The sequence below is a fragment of the Gymnogyps californianus genome, chromosome 2 (genome assembly GCF_018139145.2).
Source record: "Gymnogyps californianus isolate 813 chromosome 2, ASM1813914v2, whole genome shotgun sequence".
NCBI lineage: Eukaryota > Metazoa > Chordata > Aves > Accipitriformes > Cathartidae > Gymnogyps > Gymnogyps californianus.
The window spans coordinates 127,670,409-127,689,900 of NC_059472.1; the positions used below are offsets into that span (position 1 = coordinate 127,670,409).

The 19,492-nt window shown below is 38.3% G+C and overlaps 1 protein-coding gene across 3 annotated transcripts in view; it reads left to right on the forward strand.

The window, feature by feature from the left end:
- The window catches only part of SATB1 (SATB homeobox 1), a 71,259-nt gene that overhangs the window by 11,571 nt on the left and 40,196 nt on the right, over window positions 1-19,492 (forward strand). For all 3 annotated transcript variants that reach the window (XM_050891585.1, XM_050891586.1, XM_050891587.1), the window contains 2 exons: window positions 12,377-12,488; window positions 15,151-15,605. In XM_050891585.1, the coding sequence (XP_050747542.1) occupies window positions 12,377-12,488; window positions 15,151-15,605 (567 nt within the window). The remainder of the gene's footprint in view (window positions 1-12,376; window positions 12,489-15,150; window positions 15,606-19,492) is intronic.

Sequence of the window (19,492 nt, forward strand, 5' to 3'; positions counted from 1 at the left end):
AAAGCTATGTCAGTCTATCTACAACTGTTTTATCTGGGCAGCGCCCTATTAAAGGAGAAAATATATAGCTTTTTTTTTTTTTCTGCCTCTTCATTAGAATTAACTATAATGAGGATGTCAAAGTCCCTTTCCAAAACAGTTATGGGGCCTGGACTTATTGTGGGGAGGAGGGGAACGTACCTTGTTTCTCAAATAAATGCAGTTTCTGACTTCAGAGGACTCTGTAAGGTGTCAGAGTGTCCCTTAGTATCTGTGCTGTCATGAGATCTTGTGTTTCTGCTTCTGAAAAAGTGGAGAAGTGTCCAATAGAGGGATGGTGTTAGTGTTGATTTCTTTTTTTCTTTTCTTTTTTTTTTTTTTTTAACACTCCTAAAGTCAGCTGTATGGAGATATAAGCAGCTGTCTTCTGCCAGGCTCTCCTGTGAACAAAGTAAAAAATTCATACTTTTTAAGGGAATAACATATTTGGGACTGTGCTCCGCACTTTGTGTGCTAACCACTTGGGATTTTATCTCAGCAATTTTGAGAACTGTGTCATGTGAACGATTATCTGCATCATATGGACTTCAAGTTTTAGGGAAGTGACAGAATAAAAAAGGAACACAGCACGTTTTCTTCTGATACGTTTTCCTTCTAAAATGTGCACGTGTTGTAGAACTGAGCCCTACTCGACTTCTGTTTTCACTCAGTGGTCCTGAAAATGGTATATAGAATAACTCACATTTTAAATATTTGTGGTGATTTTCTTTTTATATATATATATATATATATATAACCATGCTTTTTTTTTTTCTTTTTACATTTAGTGGGTTAAGAGGCAGCCAAGTAATGCACTGCTACAAAATTCTGTATTCATTCATTCATGTTTCTCGCATACTTCTTAATGCAGTCATGGCCAAGTGCAAACCCTGATTTATTTATTTTTTTCCATAACTTATTAGAGGGTTAACAAGCCACTCCTCCAGTGTTCTTTAAAGCAAGATTGCAAATAAGTCTTTTTTTTCTTCTTATTGGCAAATTGTTGGCTGTAGAGTACTGCACAAGTATAAACAACATGAGAGATCCTTTAACATAACATGAGAGAGCCTTTAGTCGCTTTGCTCCCTAGCTTTGGAACTCATTGCCAATTGAAGTAAGGAAAGCTCTGGCTGTTGGGACTTTTAAATCTAGACTTAAAAGTTATTTGTTCTGTTTAGCATTTTTAAAATGATTCTATTAGGAATTGTATGTGCTTCAGTTTTAATTTTAACTCATAATGATTGTAAAGCACCCTGGGATGCTTGCATGAAGGGCGCTACAGAAACCCAAGATTGTATTGTACTGTGTTGTAATGTATTGTATTATTACATGGTGCTGGAGTTGGACCACGGACAATTCATATAGAAAGCATTTGAATACTTAGCTAAAGATAAGGAGTGCGTGTGGGGGGGTAGTGTCTCTTCTTGCTTCTTTTCCCCCTTTTCTGTCAGTTATTTTATTAAACTAAATTAACATGGCAGTTATTCCCTAAGAAATGCCAGCATAATTTACTGCTGCAAAGGGGCTCAAAATGTAAACCAGATGATAAACTAAAAATAAAAAAGTCCACATTAAGATTTAATTGCACTTCCCTTTCTATATTACGTTCTTATGTAAAATACATTACAAAACAGTACTTTCTTTATCACTTCCTTCACTTTTAACTGAATTTCATTAACAATAAAGAAATATATTGTCTCTGTTTCAGTAATGTCACTTGACAGTTAATCCCTTAACTTGATGTACATGTCTTTAAGATTTTTTTTAATTTTTTTTTTTTTTTTTTTTTTTTTTAAAGAACATGATAGCACTGACTGGAGCCAAGTATTGCACAATCATGTGATTTGCAAGTTTCCCAGCTCGCAGCTTTGCCAGTGCAGGTCAATTCACACCTGCCACACTTATGCCATTCTGGTCCTCATGTTGCTTTTCCTCGGTGATTGTCAGAGGTAGAGAGAGTTGTGCGTGCAGCTCCTTCCTTCCCCCCTCCCTCCCCGCTCCAAATGTGTGGTAAACCTTGTGCATTGGAAGTGTCTGCTCAGGAATTAAATGGAGTTTAATTTCTGTCCATTAGGAAGCTACTATCCACATCGCCAATTAAGCCTTCTATTTAAAGGGCGAGGAGATACGTATGTCTACATCTTAATCACTGCTGCGACTGGTTTGCAGAGACCTTCCCTGACTGGTTCAGTTATTACTAGCAGTGGTGGGAGGCACAGAGATCAGGGTGGTTATAAAACCTACCCAAAAGCTGAGCAAATTCTGTAGGTGCTGTAGTGTCACTGTCAGCAGCTTTAAAGCTGAGGTACGTCTGTGTTAGGGGATGCAGGGGTGTAGGCACAAAGATGTGTTGGGAGAAAATTACTTGAATTGGTAATAATTTTTTACCTGACAGGAATGAAAGCAAAGCAGGACCCACTTATTGAGAGGCAATGCTAAGAGATGAGCAACTCTCACCTTGTTAGACCAGACTCATTGCATGTTTTCACTCTAATCATAACTTAGAAGGAGAGAGATGCATTTCTCAAACAGGCTCTGAGCAAAACTCTCAAAGCTTGCTCCCTCCCCCCCCTTTTTTTTCTTTTTAAATTAATAATCAGGTTCTTCCTTTTTATTTCCAAGAAACATGGTAGGAAAACCTAAGGCAAGGGTGAGCTTTGTCTCTCTTTCCTTGGACACTTCTTTAAGAACAACACAAATAGTATCAGATTCCCCTGGTGCCTTGCAGCAGTGATCAGAGGACAGGTTTTTCAGGACAGCAGCAACCTCAGACCTGCCTCACTCCAAGCCATGGAATAAACTACTCAAAAGGGAAAAGTTCTGTTCCCCGGGGGTGGGAACAGATGAAAGGTTCTCCTCATATACACCTGTCTCTCAATTATTTTTATTTTATTTTTTAAGTACTAAGATATCCTACACTGAGAGTTGCAGTTCTTTCGTAAGCTTGTGCCAGAGGAGGGGGGAAACTGCACTAAAGCATAACCTGTGCATGGCTGTGCCAGCTTTCCAAAGGATGGGTTTCGTGATGGTGAAAAACTGAGGCACGTGCAAAGGACATGAGTGTCAATGGCCTTTCTAGAGATGTAGAGGAGATTTCAGCTCTCTAAGATTACCTAGTGTGTTTGTATTTGAATCAGTATATCTAGATTCTCTCAGAATTGTGAGGGGTTGTGTGTGTATATACATATACGTGTGTGTGTATATATATGTATCACAATAAAATCCCACCAAAATATACTTGCTAGCTAGTATGTCCCCAAGCTCTTAAAGCTGTGTTCCTTATTCTGCACTTTTTGTAAGGAGGAGCTTTGTGTACTAAACCTAATCTAGCTACATTTTTTTAATTTATATATTTTAATATAAGGGGTAACTAAGAAAAATTTTTTAATAAATAGACCCTCAAAGTGCATATGCATATTCCACATGGAAATCTAGCTGGAACATTTCTCCTTCAAAATACCTTCATTGAATCTCACATCTTTTTATGAATTCTTCAGAGCATCTATACTTTTCACAAACTCTTGTCAGTGAAAGGCAGCAACACAGAGGCGAAACTAGTATCTTGGCTAACATAGCTGCTTAAAATGTCACCTTCATATGATTTTATGTAGCAGAAGTTAAGAATCCATAGCAAATTTCATACTATAACTCATTTTGCTCCTGACAAATTTTTACATTTTTCTCAGGACAGAAAGTAGTTTGTTCATGTGCTTTTAGCAGCATAAATATCCTCATAGAATTTGGGTCTATATGATTAAGAATAATCAGATGTACAGGTGGCTCATAGAGACACGTGGCCTGAAACAATAAATTTGACACTTAACCATTTAAACAAAGGATAGGCAAGGGATGTTACATTTGGCACTAGAGGGGTATTTAAGCAAGCAGAGGCATGAGAGATGCACTGACTAGGAGCAGAAATCAATGAAGTTCAAAGTAAAAGCTAGTCATACTTTTTTTTTTTTTTTTTAAAAGAGGTACATATCTAGTGAAAGAGATTACCATGGGATGTAATGAAAGATCCAGCACAAGAAGTCTTCAGATCAATATCAGATGTTTGCTCTAGCTCGGCCACAGGTAACTTGGCTGAATTCAGAAATTGCGAGATGAACTTCTAGGGTCTCTTTTTATGTAGAGTCCAAATAGATGCTCAAAATGGTCCCTTTTGGCTTTAAAAAATCTGCAAAAACTTGTGCAGAAAAAGGAAAAGAGATCAAAGAAAAGGCTTATCCTAAACACCAAAAGAAATTCAGCAAGACAACTGTTAGTGCTACTGAGTCTGATGACTTCTTGTCTGGACATTGTGCCTTAGGGCTCAACTTCATGCCAGACATCTGATGCTTTGCCTAGCAGAACAGTGGAATCCGAGAAGAGACTTGCTGAAAATCATGTCCTATTTCCCAGCAAGGAAATCTTCCTTAATGTGGTGCATAATGCTAAGCAATTTTGAAGAGCCTTTTACAAAAACTGTAGTGAAAACAACCATTGCAACTGGTTGAAGATAGAACAATTATCAACATCTCTATCAGGACAATGTGTATACTTCATTTTTGTGAAAAAGTTTTATGTGCCCAAAGCTGAATTTAATGCATTAATAGATCTAAAATGTCCCCTATCACACAAAGCATTTGGATTAGGATAGCATTTGGAAGCATGTGCATTAGGATTAGCATTTCCAGATAGGAAACAGGTCAGAAGCATTCTGACCTGGCTGAAACAGAGTGGTTGGAAATAAAAGCAATCCATCTGAGAGGAAGGCTGAAGATGAAGGTGTCTCTTACTCTGGATTTTCACCAGATCAGTCTGTGAGGTCTCCAAGGCCCCAGCTACCCCAACTTTTATTCCTGTACAAGAAATGCTGGTTTGCCGTGTCCACATCCATTGCGCATGATCTGGATTGTCCTCCTGGGCTCCAGCTTCCTCTAGTCTCGTTCCTTGCATCCCAAGGAGAAGAGGGTAGGCGCACAGGCTTCACGTATTCCATTGCCTAGTGTAGAAGCAGCAGCAGCCTGGAGAGGGGCTGAGGACCCTGTCTCCACGTTACGGGACTGGGAAGGAGGGATGGAACTTACCCTGGAGTAGCTCAGCTCTGGTCCTGTGGACTTGACATCCAGCCACGGTTGGAGCATGGCTTCTGGGTTTGGCTTCATCCAGCACAGAAATTCTGCCTGTGCGCCCCAAGATAGCTTTGTGATGGGCACTGAAGTAGTAGCAATGGGGAGAGCCCTTGAAAACGTGCATTCCCAATTCAAGCTAAAAGAGCAGTTTAAAGCAATCTAGTTACTTCATAACAGCTTTTTCAAGCAGATTCCTGGCTAAAATGCATAGTGCTTTCCTTACCCGTGGAGCTCTCAGGTTTCAGAGCTTTTCTGGCAAAGGCACTTGGAGAATCAAAATCTTAGGGTGTAATAATTCACCCCTCAAAATATAGGACCATTTTCATCCCATGAAGTAAATGAAGAATTATCTTATTAAATACTGATTATTTTGCATTTTATATTTTATCCAGGTTGATTTTAGGAAGGGTTTAGCCTGGGCTTTTACTACTAAGTACCTGCCATTTACAAATAGTGTGCAATAAAAATCAGGATTCTTAAAAAGATTCATGTTGGACATCTGAAAATGAAGACAAAAATGTGTTATGTCTCCTTATCTTTTATAGGTTAAGGTTCTGACTTCTATTTCTTTCTTTTTTTTAAGTCTAAGGCAGTATGCCATAAAGCTTGTAAAGCAGTTATGAAGTTCTTCGAATCTGAATTAACATTTCCCACCTACCTATCTTTCTCTCTTTTAAGCTTTTAACCTTTGTAGATATAAGACTAGTATCTTGGGAAGCAGCTTTTTATTTGAGCTTTATTTATATCTGTCAGTGGGAGATGCTCGGAAAACATTGGGAGAATGCTGCTCTGTCATGCAGCAACTGGGAATTTACATTACAAAATTGTAAAAATAGTGCAAGGATCAGTTCCTTCAGATGCTGAATCCTCATTTCTGATTTTCAAAATCTTCTCATGTGTGGGTATATTTCTATACATATATAAATATATGTATATGTGATTGAGGTTCTTTTTGTTTTATATCTTCCCTCATTACATTCAACGTAGCTTTATGTTTACATTAATATGTACATTTATAATACATAAAGACAACATAAGGCAGAAAAGGAGGAGGAGATAATTTAGGCTTTACAGGGATAGGAAAAAGGAGGAAAGACATGCTCATGTATTGGAAGAAAAGCTTGTGCCATCATTTTAAATCTTTCTTTTAGGCAGTTTTAACTTATATGACCGGCATTTGCCATGCAGATCCTTACTTCTCCTGACCCTGGCAACAGTATGGAGGTCAGATAGCCATCCAAGTGCAATGCCAAAGGCACAAACAAAAGTTTTTTTCTCCTCTGTCCATCTGTGGGTTTATCCCTTGTCCTACGTGTTTATAGGGCATATGACAACAAATTCCACTGCATTACTTGCTATAGTTCAAGGTAATGGACCAAGGAATTTAACATAATTCTTCATACGCAATTAAACTGTCCATTTCGTGATTCCTTGCCCAAAAAACAGCTAGTGGCTGGATATATTTGGTCTGCTTTTATTCGGAGTGGCAGATGATAATTCTCTGCCATAGCAGAACACTAGGAACAACATTTTGCCCTGGTTGGGTTTTTGCAATACATTGGCGTAGGCTCAGGCAGGCTAAAATCTTTTGATTTGGGGATAATCTTGTGTTATCCAGTTGGGGCTTGAATGTTCCCTTCTCATTTGAAAAATGTTAACGTAGAGCCTCCTGAGAAAGAAGCACTCCTAAGAGTTTGGCTTGTATTAAAACTGATGCTTGCGATTTCCACGCAAACAAAAGCCACTGATAGTGGCTAGGATTGGGGAAACAAAGTTCCTCTGTCCTTTATGAAAAGATCCTCCCCCCCTTCCCCCCCCCCCCCCCCCCCCCCCCCAGATCTTTAAGTTCTGTTCTGTTCTGCAACTTTATCACTATTCAAACTAGGTCTAGGGACAAAGACTCGTAGCTTTTCTCTTTCTTTTTTTTTTTTTTTTTTAAAGGCATGTTAGGGTTGCAGCATTGGAACATGCTACCCTGCTGGTGTCTAGGGATGTAAAGTGGAGGATTTATGGAAGAGAAAATAGAATAGAGCCTTAAAAGTTTGGCTTTAAAAAATGGAGCCAGTAGTTTGACAGATTGTTCAGTAAATGTTCATTTTATTGAGAATTATAAAAAAGGTGCTTAACGCCTCTGTGCCATTAATATAATACATTAAAAGGTTACTGTCAAGATTAGTGTTTCAGCTCTGAAAATTGACTGTAGGGTTTATGGGCAGCACTGTTCATATTCTGCTTGGAAGATGAGGTATCTTCTACTTACCACTTGACAAAACCATTATGTTGTTACAAGGCTTTATACTGAAAAACTTGATAAATAGTAAAACATAAATAAAATCTCATTTGAAAAGCAGGAGAATAGTTGCTGTTTGTCTTATAGCCAGATTTAGCAGATGTGGGTTTGAATGTAAAACAGTTGTGAAAATAGCCAGTGTCAAACTAGTGCAAAATTAAACTTGTGGGGTGTTCTGTTTTCAGTGTCTGTTATTGTTGAAGTACTCCATTTCAAAAGCATGCATTCCTTCCTACAGAAAAAAAATCAGATTCCTTAGTTGAAATTAATTAGCATTCAGAAACCAGATAGCATGTTTTTGGGTATTCATGAGATCTCTGTTTGAAAAAATGTTTTTAACTTGTAGAAATGTGTTGCAACACACAGATGGGAAGAAAAAGAAAAAAAAATCTCTTTAGCAAGCACTGTGTGTAAAAGGAATATTACATTTTGCACGCTCCTGATTACCCTGTGTAAACAGTTTTTGACATCTGTCTTTATAGTTTTCGAGGAGAGGAAGACTTTGTTAAAAGAACCATTTTTATACAGCAGTCACCATTTCAGTCTTGCTTTACCTGTATTATGAAAGCAGATGGTCTGCATGTCTTTTGAATATTTATAACTATCAAAAACAATCTCTTGCTATTCACCCTTAGGCTTATGAGATGTCAGGACTGTTCTGGTTGAAAAAAAATCATCTTGGGTGTTTACAGAAAGAGGATTACATTAAGCTGAAATGACTATACATTTTCCAGTTTAATATTTGTCCATCAGCTGTTTAATCGTATTTAGATAATTGTGTAAATAAGTTGTTGCAGACCTTGCCCCTTCCACTGAGCAGGCTCGAAGCTTTAAACACTGATGAATGAGTTGCAAAAAAGCTCAGATTTTTTTTTTCCTAGTTAAACAACCTGGAAGGCCTAAATAAGTTTTGGTTACAATGCTCCTTTTGAGGGAAATCTTTCATTTGCAAAGGAATCCCCGATATCTAATTCAGCCGAGTTGTTTTAGGAAGCTGCTGTGTCTGTTACTCTCTGCTAAGTCTGTTAGCATGTATTTGTTCTGTGTAAATACTGCAGCCCAACTACCCCTTCATGAGGCATGAAAACAACCTCATTCTGCCCATATAAAAATAATTTTAAGGTTATTTAGGGGAAGTTTTGGGACTGTGGGGGTTAAAAGCTTTTTTGACTGGAAGCTGAGCAATCACTGATAACAGATTTTGCTGTGGTTGGTTGATTTGGCAGAAAAGCATGAACAGTTTTGGTTTAGATGATTGAATTAACCTGATTAACATTGTTTTTGTTGTTTTGCAAAAAGGACAACAGTATACTTTTAGTGATGATCGAACAATACTTCACCTGGTTGGAGAGCAGTGTTAGAGGCAATGACTCAGAAATGCCTCCCTTGTAGCACCTGCAGCGGTGGCCGCAGCGACCAGCCTGCACGAAAGGCTTGGGTCCTTCCCGTGTCTTGCAGGACGCACCTTGCATTAGATTCTGGCACAATATGAAAGGTGTCTGATGCTACCGTTTTATCGGGTTTTATTTGATGGCCATATGAAAAGAGTTCTGGTTGAGATTTAAGATATTTCCCCGGGGAGTTCCCCAACTTCTTTGAGAAATGATGGTGTCTGGCTTTCAAATCTCTGGTATTCAATCTTCCTGAGAGAATGGGATTTGGTTCAAACTACGCTGGGTGAACCTCAGCTGAACTTCAGAACAAATTCTACCCCTACCTCCACACAGTTGTTGGATGCCTAATTATAATTAACTTATTTGGCTAAAAAAAGAGCACTTGGGCTGCAGCAGATGGTATCATTCCAGAATAGTGGGATTTCTGTGAAGGTGGCACCATTTCAGATGAGATCTCCTGATTCTCAGAACAGGACTGCAAGTGATGTGGTTGGCGGGGGGGAGGGGTGGAGAGAGGGGAAAGGGAAATTTGGGATCTTGAAGTCTCGCAACTTACTTTCAAGGATAAACTTCTAGGAGATACGTTAAGACTGCGGATCTGTGACCAGTTTTTGCATTCTATCAATTTTCTTTGTGACGTGTGAAAAAGAAATCAGATTATGAGTGATTAATGTGATGCATTTGAATATTTGTATGATATATTTATATTCGTCATCCTTGTACATGGAAAGCATCTGCCTCTGTGCCTCACAGATAAGGAATGCCTGTGTACAGTAGTACCTGAATATGATGTGCTTCAAATGCAATCATTTTCATTTTGATTATTGATAAGTATAAGCCAAGACATGGGGAGCTCCTCACATGTAATGCCCAGGAAATAGGAAAAACTTCAATATGACTCCAGTCTAGATTGTGGATCTCTGAAGAGCACTAACTCATAGGGTTAATCTTCAGTTTTAGGCCCTAAGTATAGTACGCATTCGTATGTGTAGATTGCCATTAAAACATATAGGAATTCTACAGCAATAGGAATTACATAGGAATTTCTGTAGCAAAGTGCATCTCTCTGCACTGACGTGACTGCAGGTTTGATGACAATAAATAAAGCATAGAAACAATGAAATTCAATGTTGTCAAGTTATTTTCTGAGTTAACAAGGTAGTAATATTTTATCTGGCTTGTAAAATTTTGCCTTCAGTGAATTAGTAAATAAATCATTGATTCGTCCTGATGAGGATTCTTAGTGTAGGTAATATCACTTGAATGTTTGCATGAAGTGTTCTCGAAGAAAAAGCAGGATAATTTTCATTTTAAAATGTGTTGATAATGTCTGTGGGGTTTTTTTTTACCTACTTTGAAGAGCTGGGGTGAAATCCCAATATTAGCCATCAGAGCCTGAAATTCACATTGTGTTAAAGAAGCTAAAATTCCTAGCAGTGTTATTTAAACAGACCAGTCCCCGATTTGGTTGTAAAATAAAGTAACTGCATTAAATTTATTCCTGAAGAAGCAGGGGATGTCACAAACGGCCATGTCATTGGCATATCTTCTTTGTAAAATGACATGGAAGGGAGGAATAGGAAATCCTAGACAAACATCTTCATCAATAATAGGTAATTTATGTAAATTATTTTTAATATACATGTTTTCATAATTGCTAAAGTTATTTGGGCAGGAGAAGACATCTGAAAGGGGCAAAGTAAAATGAGAGAAAACCACCTTGAAGTCTAAATGACATCCACAAAATATGCACAAGCTAATATGGGATGGTGGCCCATTACGTGTGCAGTTCCCCATTTTGCACGTGCACATCTGCAAGTTTTGCATGTACAGTGACTGTGCATCCATATAATTTACCAGTTCAGATCCAAAGGACTTTTAAAATCATGCCTTATGTATCATATGCCCATGTTTAAAATGGTTTAATCTGTAAAAGAGCTTAAACAATAATTTTGTAAGTATTAGACATTAATGATACTGCTATTATATTGGAAATTGAAATTGGGTTCAGCTGAGCTTGGTTCAGGTCATTCAGGCTAGAGTTGCGGTAGTCTATTAAGATTTCATTCTCCTTTTATACCACTGACAAAAGGCTTCTAGCTAATTTCAGAAATGCCAGATTAATATCAACGAATGGTAAGAATTTTGGTGATTCAGAGAAACATTAAAATAGCTGCCTGGTGAGTAGAGGGTATCCACATTTGGCATAAATAATACTGCCTCACTCTAGCAGTTCTGAGCCTCCACAAATAGCTTGTTACTAAGTAATACGTTAGAAAATGGTTATAATGAACTTCACTAAGATCAATAATCAAGGTACTTTTACTCAGAAGCTGAACTAGGCTTATAAAAGAAGACTTATAGTAATATTTATTGCATTTTTACTCCAAACTCTTTCTTCCAGTGGTTATTGCAGTTTGTGTAACAAAGGGTTGATGCTGTACATCGATTTTACGACAGCACAAATATAGCTAAATGTTACATGCTGAATAACAAAGAAACATAATAATCAGGGCTTTGTCTTCTTGACTGTCATTGTTTTCTCAATATGCTGGACAATTCCTGTAGTTAAGCTAAAAGTAACTACTTTCCACATAGAAATCTAAAGGGTGGCAAAGTTCAGTCTATTGAAATTACGTTTGCTAATTTTGTTGTTCATACATCATATACTGAGCATAATTTTCAAGTTGGAGCATTATCTCATTTTGCAAGGCTTAGCCTTAATTGATTTTGTAAAAGAATGTACTGGAACTGAAAGTTCTATGCATTGTAAATTCCACTATTTTAAAATTGGTCAAAACTGAGCAGAAGGTAAATTTCTCACTGTAGCTATCTGATAACTCGAGAACCTTTGAGAAAAAATCATCTCTATCATCCTTTGGCCTATTTTACAGCTAATATTCAGTTACAGAATTAGACATGACAATAAGAGCTTTTGATAAGCCTGTTTCTGCGAATCACTTAAAATACCCTGTTTAGGAAAAGCAAGTCTGGGTTCATTTTGAGTTGTTACATACATATTTTATTCTACTATAAACGCCCTTATTTTATCCTCCTAATAGGTCATTCAGATAAACTTTTATCCTATGATTTTCTGGGGTCTGCCCTATGATGACTGGCACAAAGGGAATAGGCACGGGTAGCTTGGGGCATTGCTTGCATTTTTGGAGTCAGTGTAGGATTTATATGCCTGTAAACTTGTGTGGGTACGTGAAGGGTCAATCAAATTTAAAAGCAGAAACAGTACAAACAAAATGCTCTTTCTAGCTTAGCATCTTCCATCCAGAGCCCATCCCATTGCCTGATGTTTCTTGGTCAATAACATTGTTCTTCCCTTAGTACATCTGCTTTTTTTGCTCCCATTTACATTATACCTTGGTTTGGTTTTATGCTCAATTAATGAGTTTTTTAAAAGGCTTTGGACAGTAGGATTAAAAATGCAATATGGTTCTCAAACTCTAAAAATATAATGGTTTCAACAATTGAAATAATTTGTGCTTTGACTTGTACTGCTCTGTATTACAGATTTTTTTTTTTCTTCTCCCCTTTTCACACAGAGTATGATTTCTTCCATTGTGAACAGCACTTACTATGCAAATGTCTCAGCAGCAAAATGTCAGGAATTTGGAAGGTGGTATAAACATTTCAAGAAGGCAAAAGATATGATGGGTAAGCAAAAAAAAAAAAAAAAAATTTGCTGTGATGGTGGATACATACCATTATGTGTCACGTTGAGGTCTGTCACAGTCATATAAGAAGCCAGGTCCCTTCACAATAAGTTTAGGATGCTTTTGATGAGTAGATGTAGATAGTACTTAAATAGTGAAAGAATTCATTTAAATAAATATTTGCTATTGAAACAGCCAAACTGACTTGGGTTGCCAGAGTTGTAAAGCTGTCATTCTGTAAATCTAGAGATCTTCTACTGCTCAGAATAATTGTTTAAAAAACCTGTTCCTGGAACTGTGACGGACTGATTTTTTTAAATGTATGTATTTTTTTCTTGCTCTGGCTAATGTATATTTAAAGAAACAGGCTTCTATAACTATCACTGCCTTCCCACAAGAATGCTATAATTTTATAAATTCATATCTTTCTCTAACTTTGGGACCCTGATTTCAATTCATTTTAACAAATAGTTGTGACAATTGTTTGCTTGTTGTAGTAAGCACAAGTAAATTACTGGAGAAAAAAATCCATCAGTGGGACATATCAATTCTGTAATACCTTTTATCTTTCCATATTGTCCCTTTTTAAATCTATTTCTTAAACCCGTTAACATAATTTTGAACACTTTATGTCAGAAAATTTCTACATAGTTTTCAACAGAATGAAGAAATGGGACCTCAATTTGGATTGAATTTTGAGCTTGACTTAGCTTTCAGTATTTGAAGCAAAGTCATTCATCTACCAAAACGGGTTCCTTGCCTTTTATAGCTTAAGGCTGTAATGAAGACAATGCATCACTTTTGTGATAATTGCTTGAATTACTATTCCAAGTGAATGGCCCACTTGGGTTGATCTCTACTTTCAGCTAGTGAAAAAAGGCAGCTTCTTTCCTTTATCTATTTTGTACCTTCTGTGCAACACCGAACCCTTCTTCTGAGACCACCGAAGTTGGTGGTAAGACTTCACTTGAAACCAAGTGGTCTGTGTGCGAGGCAGCAGAGCGCCTGCATGGGAGAGTGACCTTTCCGCAGCATCCTCTCCCACCTCCATTGCAGCAGCGCTCCTGCATGGGGCAACCCCTGCAAAATTTTCCTTACGTGACCTGTCAAGACAGGTTCACCATCCATTCGTTCGGGGACAATGAAGCCAGTGCATAGGAAACGTGTGTGTGTGTGTGTGTGTTCCTGTGTAACCTAATGCTGGGGGGAGAGGCAGCACTGCTCCCAAAGCCACATGGATGAGGAGCAGTGGGTGGTCTGCTGGGGGACTGATCTAGGCTATGGACACCAGACCTCTCTGCAGAACAACCGGCTTGCTTTTTATTTTTTAAATTTCTGCCCATGATAGGACAGAAGGGGAAGGCAGGGCTGCGGGTGGGAATCCAGGTGCCAATTTCTTCGTCCAGCTCTCATCCCTGTGGAGGAAAGGGTGGTCTTGCACTGAATGACTGTTAGTGAAGATCATCATTACTATGAAAAGCTCAGACACTGCTTTTTTTTTTTTTAAATATGCTTTACTAGTATAAGAAAAAAATTGCTACAACACTTTTGTGAAGATACTGGAGTTTTGGTTTTTAAATAAAGCATATTTTCTTAAGGCTATTTCCAGACCAGCATTGCTAAAGCTCTAGAACTGAGATTGTTTAAAATGAAGAAGTGAATTGTTTAAAATTAAAAAGTGACATATATTGTTAAAAAGGAGACTCCTTTACACCAGCCTAGAGTTATTTTATATTGTCTTATCATGCACAAAAGGGGAGCTGGAAGAACTCCTGTAGTTTAAAAAACTGTGTTGTTAATTAAAAAGGAGGGTGTGTCAAGGCAGATGAGTTAATATAAGAAAAAAATTCAACCATGTTGCAAGTCACTGAAAAAAACCATGCATACATGGTTGCAAGATAAAGCAGCCCATCTGTGTAATTTACATAAATTATACTAGTTCCTAGCAGTCCCATACAATTGATGCAGCATCTAGAAATTAGCAGAGCATGGGGAGGTCCACACCCCACCCTGCTTGTTACAGATTTCCAGTGGCTGGGAACTGCAGATGTCATGGCGGGGACACCACGGGAGGAACAAAACCAGTCACCGGGAGCTTCTCTCTCTCTGGTTGGGGTGTGCTTTTCTGTAACAGCCCTCCTTACCCTTTGCGCAGATGCACTTACCGTTTCACCTGCATCTTCTGCAGCGCGCAGAGTGGTTTCCCGTTTCTCGTCTTTGCCCTCTCTCTAGTTGCTTACTGCCCTGTCTGAAGTCCCCTGCATCCATCGCTGCAGGGATGCGCTCTGCAGCTGCACGCTCGCGGTTCGGTTGCGTTGCGCCTTTGCAAAACTCTCAGGAAGTTACTCCTTTGCCATACGTGGTTTTGCCTCTGATGTTCTGCTGGTTCCTGCAAGGGCCCAGTGACAATGACGGGCAGTTTGTTGGATGTTTTTTTTTTAAAAAATATTCACTACACCATTATTTGTAGGTAAATTTTGAAGGCAAATAGCTGCAACAGTGATGTTATGGGCCTGCTGATCTAGGCTGGAGAGTACAGTAAGCTTGAACCTGAATGTGCCATTTTATATTTGTTTATTTTTATTAGCACGTCTTGCGAGGAGCATGAAGTTTGTGATTTTCAGTCTTATGTTGGCTTTTTCAATGTTTCTTTTCCACCATAGTTGAGATGGATAGCCTTTCTGAACTATCCCAGCAAGGTGCCAACCATGTCAACTTCGGTCAGCAGCCAGTCCCAGGGAACACAGCCGAACAGCCTCCATCCCCTGTTCAGCTTTCTCATGGTAGTCAACCATCAGTTCGGACCCCGCTTCCAAACCTGCACCCTGGACTTGTATCTACTCCCATTAGCCCTCAGCTGGTAAATCAGCAGCTGGTAATGGCCCAGTTGCTGAACCAGCAGTATGCAGTGAACAGACTTCTAGCCCAGCAGTCCTTAAACCAACAGTACTTGAACCACCCTCCACCTGTCAGTAGATCCATGAACAAGCCGTTGGAGCAACAGGTCTCAACAAACACAGAGGTGTCTTCCGAAATCTACCAGTGGGTCCGTGATGAACTGAAACGAGCAGGAATCTCACAGGCAGTATTTGCACGTGTGGCTTTTAACCGAACTCAGGTCAGTTGTCTTTTTTCTTATTTTTTTAAATCTAAGAGTCCCTTCTTTCTCTCTCTATTTAGTAATTATCACCTTTTAAGTCTTCTCATTTCTGCCTTGTCACTTAGCTCCTGTGAAGGAACCACGCTTCCTTGCAGGACCAGTGTCCGTGTTGATACAGTACAGAAGTCTTCAGTGATTGGTTTGTGGAACTACCCGCTGTTCTTACAGACATCTTGGTTCCTCTCCAGTTGTGATGGTTTATGAATAGCTGAATCTTCCCTGGAAAGGAAAGGAACAGCTCTATGCAGAACCATTCACAAAAAGTCACCCAACAGATTGCCTGTTGTGTTGCAAAGGTATACCTGTACTGACCACATGCATGCACTGAACAACCTGTCTTCTTTCACAGGTGTACCGGAGATGGTCTTTTATTCTTGTTTGCATTTATTTTTATTATTTTCTAGTGAAAGTCTTAATAACATCTTTTCAGGCTTCTGAAAAGATTAAAAAATAAAACCTTTATTTTTAGATCATCTACTCTTTTCACGTATTTTTGCAGTTTGTTGCAAAAACAGTTGTTGCTGAGATTGCCGATGTCCACGTCAGAACATATACTTCAGCTCTTCAATGCAGAAAAAGCTAGCCCTAGCAAAGCTGATAAGTAACACTAGAATGTGTTATTTTTTACACCTGTTTTAGAAGCTAACCCTGTTATAATTTATTCTGCTCTATGAATTTAACTTAATGCCATGTTGCATGGAATTTAATCAAGCAGAAATTATGGAAGAAATGTCAGTATATCCAATGCAAATAATAACATCTCAAAATTTTAGAAGTCTGTTTTAACAGAAAATAAAATAAGATTTTTTTAAAATGGGAAATACTTTAAAAGGATGTAGGTAAATTTGCTTTGGATTCCACATTTTTAAACTTAAGGAACAAGTATTTGTCCGTTGTAGGATATAGTAAAAAAATCATGATTTGGGCTTCTCTTGAAATGTTGATGTTTCTCCTGCATAGCTTAGAGAATAAAAATTCTGTTTCAAATGCACTGGTACCGGGTTTGAATCAGCATGTCATTTGTAATTGTTTTGAATTATTATTGCCTTAAAATTTTTTACATCCTCCTTTAGCTAAAAGAAAGTAGAGTCGTGGTGTGAATTCTCTGTAGAGCTCTGTGTGTGTGTGTCTTTCCTCTTAACAGAAGAGGAGGTTTTCATGATCTGGGTCTTTCATATCAAATTTCATGGGATACATGAACTCATGCAAAGATTACTTACGTAAGTTAGGTCCAGGCAGTGTCAGTTGTTATATTTACAAGTAAGTGACATAGAGTTTTGTTTAATACAATGTTTAATATTTTAACTATTGATACTGTAAAGTATTGAAGTACTAATAGTAGCTTCAAGTTACAATGGTTTGTAGCTGCCATCTTACCTGGACAAAAAGCCAAGCAAATAATCCAGAGAATAAATAGTTTATTATATATTTACTTCTTTCTCAGACTTGCCTAAAAGCAGCTTGTTTTCTCTCAACTTTCTTCCCTCTCCAAAGTCATTTGTTCAGTTTTTGTCAGCTAGTTTTGCATACAGCTTTTTGTCTATCGTTTGTGCATGAGCAGTATTTGTTACCTGAAATACAAGGATGATTGGTTCTGACTGGACATTGAATTTATATGACACAGTACGAGAAGATGCTCTTGAGATGTGATGAATGCAACTGTAGAACCAGATTTCTAGTGCAAATACTGATTCCTGATTACTATATATTTTTCTTACTACAAATGTTATTAAATATTTATTTAAAGTTCAATTCTTCCACAGACGTTGTGGTTAACCAGCTTGGTAAAATGTGTTCAAAGTGACCCAAAACTGGGAGGAAACCCCAAAATGAACGTTGAAAACAAATCCCATGAAGAGATATGAAATATATATGTAATATATTTTGGCAATTTTCAACCAAATCTACTTGAAAGAACACAGAGTAGTATCCTTATATCCTACAAATTGTGTTAGCTAATCAAATTAGTATTTGCAGGTAGCTACGTAAGATTTTTCAGTATTTGCTATGTATTGTGGTAAACGTAGGGAACAGAAAGGAAAAGTGCTAGGAGCCTAGACAATATTAGCCTCAGTGTTGCCAAGAAATATCTCAGCATACTTTTCATATGAAGCGAAGCCCCACTGAAATCCAGAGGAGTTTGTTGTAGGCACATTTCACCTTTGCAAAACTGAAAATTGTTAATTTTACCCACAGTAATAGCTAATGTCCAAGTATAAACATAGGTAGAGATACCTGTGATTCTTATATGAAAACATTTAAATTTGTTCTGCTTGCTGTACTTTGGAATTCATCACAGCTTATTCAAGGATCCCTCAATTTAACTAAAATTAGGGCAGTACTTTAATAACTGACGCTATTTAGAACTTATTTTCTAATATTGATATAATATCTTTTGTCTTTTTTTTTTTTTTTTTGGCTAGAGCAAGTGAAAATGCTTGTTTAAATTCATCTACTGTTTTCTGAGATAAAAAGCTAACTCAGGCTTACCACTGACATTTTTGAAACTGTCATAAGCATATTTGAGCTGTGTCCAGGGACCATATCATGCCATCAGTTTCTAAAGGCAGATGATCTCACTGAAATCGGTTAGGAGTTCTGGGCAAAAAAGACCCTGATGTCGAGATACGGTCTCAGATGAGGGGAGAGATTTGCTTTCAGCGTAAAAGTTAAGGAAGGAAGTGAACTATAAACTAAGAGTAATTTAGCTTAATGTTTTGGCAATAAAAATGGACTTCGATGGAATTGGCTGAAGATGTTGGCACCTCTTGTTTTACAGACTTGTACTCTACAATATGAATACAGAATTTGGTGCTGGTTTTGGGTGGGAAGGGTGGGTTCTACCAGCTTAGTGTGGTAATTCAACACTTGGCCCTAATTTTCAAGAATTTTTGATTTGGGGGCAAAAATATTGACTAGAAATATTTCTACCTCTTCCCAGCTCAAAGGAAAGAATTTGGTAAAATTACTTCTGAAAACCAGAGTGTCTTTTTTTTAATTATCATCTATTTAGAAGGCAGAAAAAAAACCCTCAGCCACACCTCAGAAAATTGAAAGGGTGTCCTTAATATCTTCTTGGATAACTTCCCCCCTACCCTTAATTTCAAAATGGTAGTTTCAAAAATGTGTAGTTCTCAGGAATGTGCCTTCCAAAGTTTAATCAAAGAGGAGTCCAGATAGCTATAACCTGAAGGAAAATTAACATCTATACAGCCACAATAGAACAATTATTGTAGGGAGCAGAAGCGATTTCGGAGGGTGGAGCACCTCTCCCCGCAAGAAATTTCACAGTGGTCCTTCTAGGAAGGCTTCAGAGCGCAGTGGGGTCTGAAGTGTTATTTGTCCTTCAGCAGTTGCGATTCCAGCTCACTGGCTGCAAAGAAACAGATTAAATCCTGTTAGCACCTCTTTGTAGTGCACCATGGAAAAGTTTGTTGAGTCAGGATTTGTGCTAGCAGATCCGAGTTTCACCTCAAGCATGGCTACCAAACATATCTACTGGTGTCTCTGTTTGCTAGGGTAATTTTGGTAAATTGAGCTGCTTATGTTTCAGTTGCCGTTTGACCAAATTAATAAACATGATATTTTTTCCAGCTGATGTCAGTGCACTGTGCAGACACCTCCGCTCTCTTGAAAGAGCGAGTTCAGTTTTTTCCTGCACTTTGCTGGTTAGAAAATGTCATTTGTGATCAGCTCGCTGGCCTGGGTGGCACGGAGCAGCCGTGGGGTGATGGTGCCGATGCATCGGGGCAGCCCCCGAAAGCGCAGTGCCCCACGCCAGCCTCTGCCGCAGCCTCCCATCAGCAGAGAGGCTCAGCCTGCCCCTGCAAATTTGCAGTCGAACT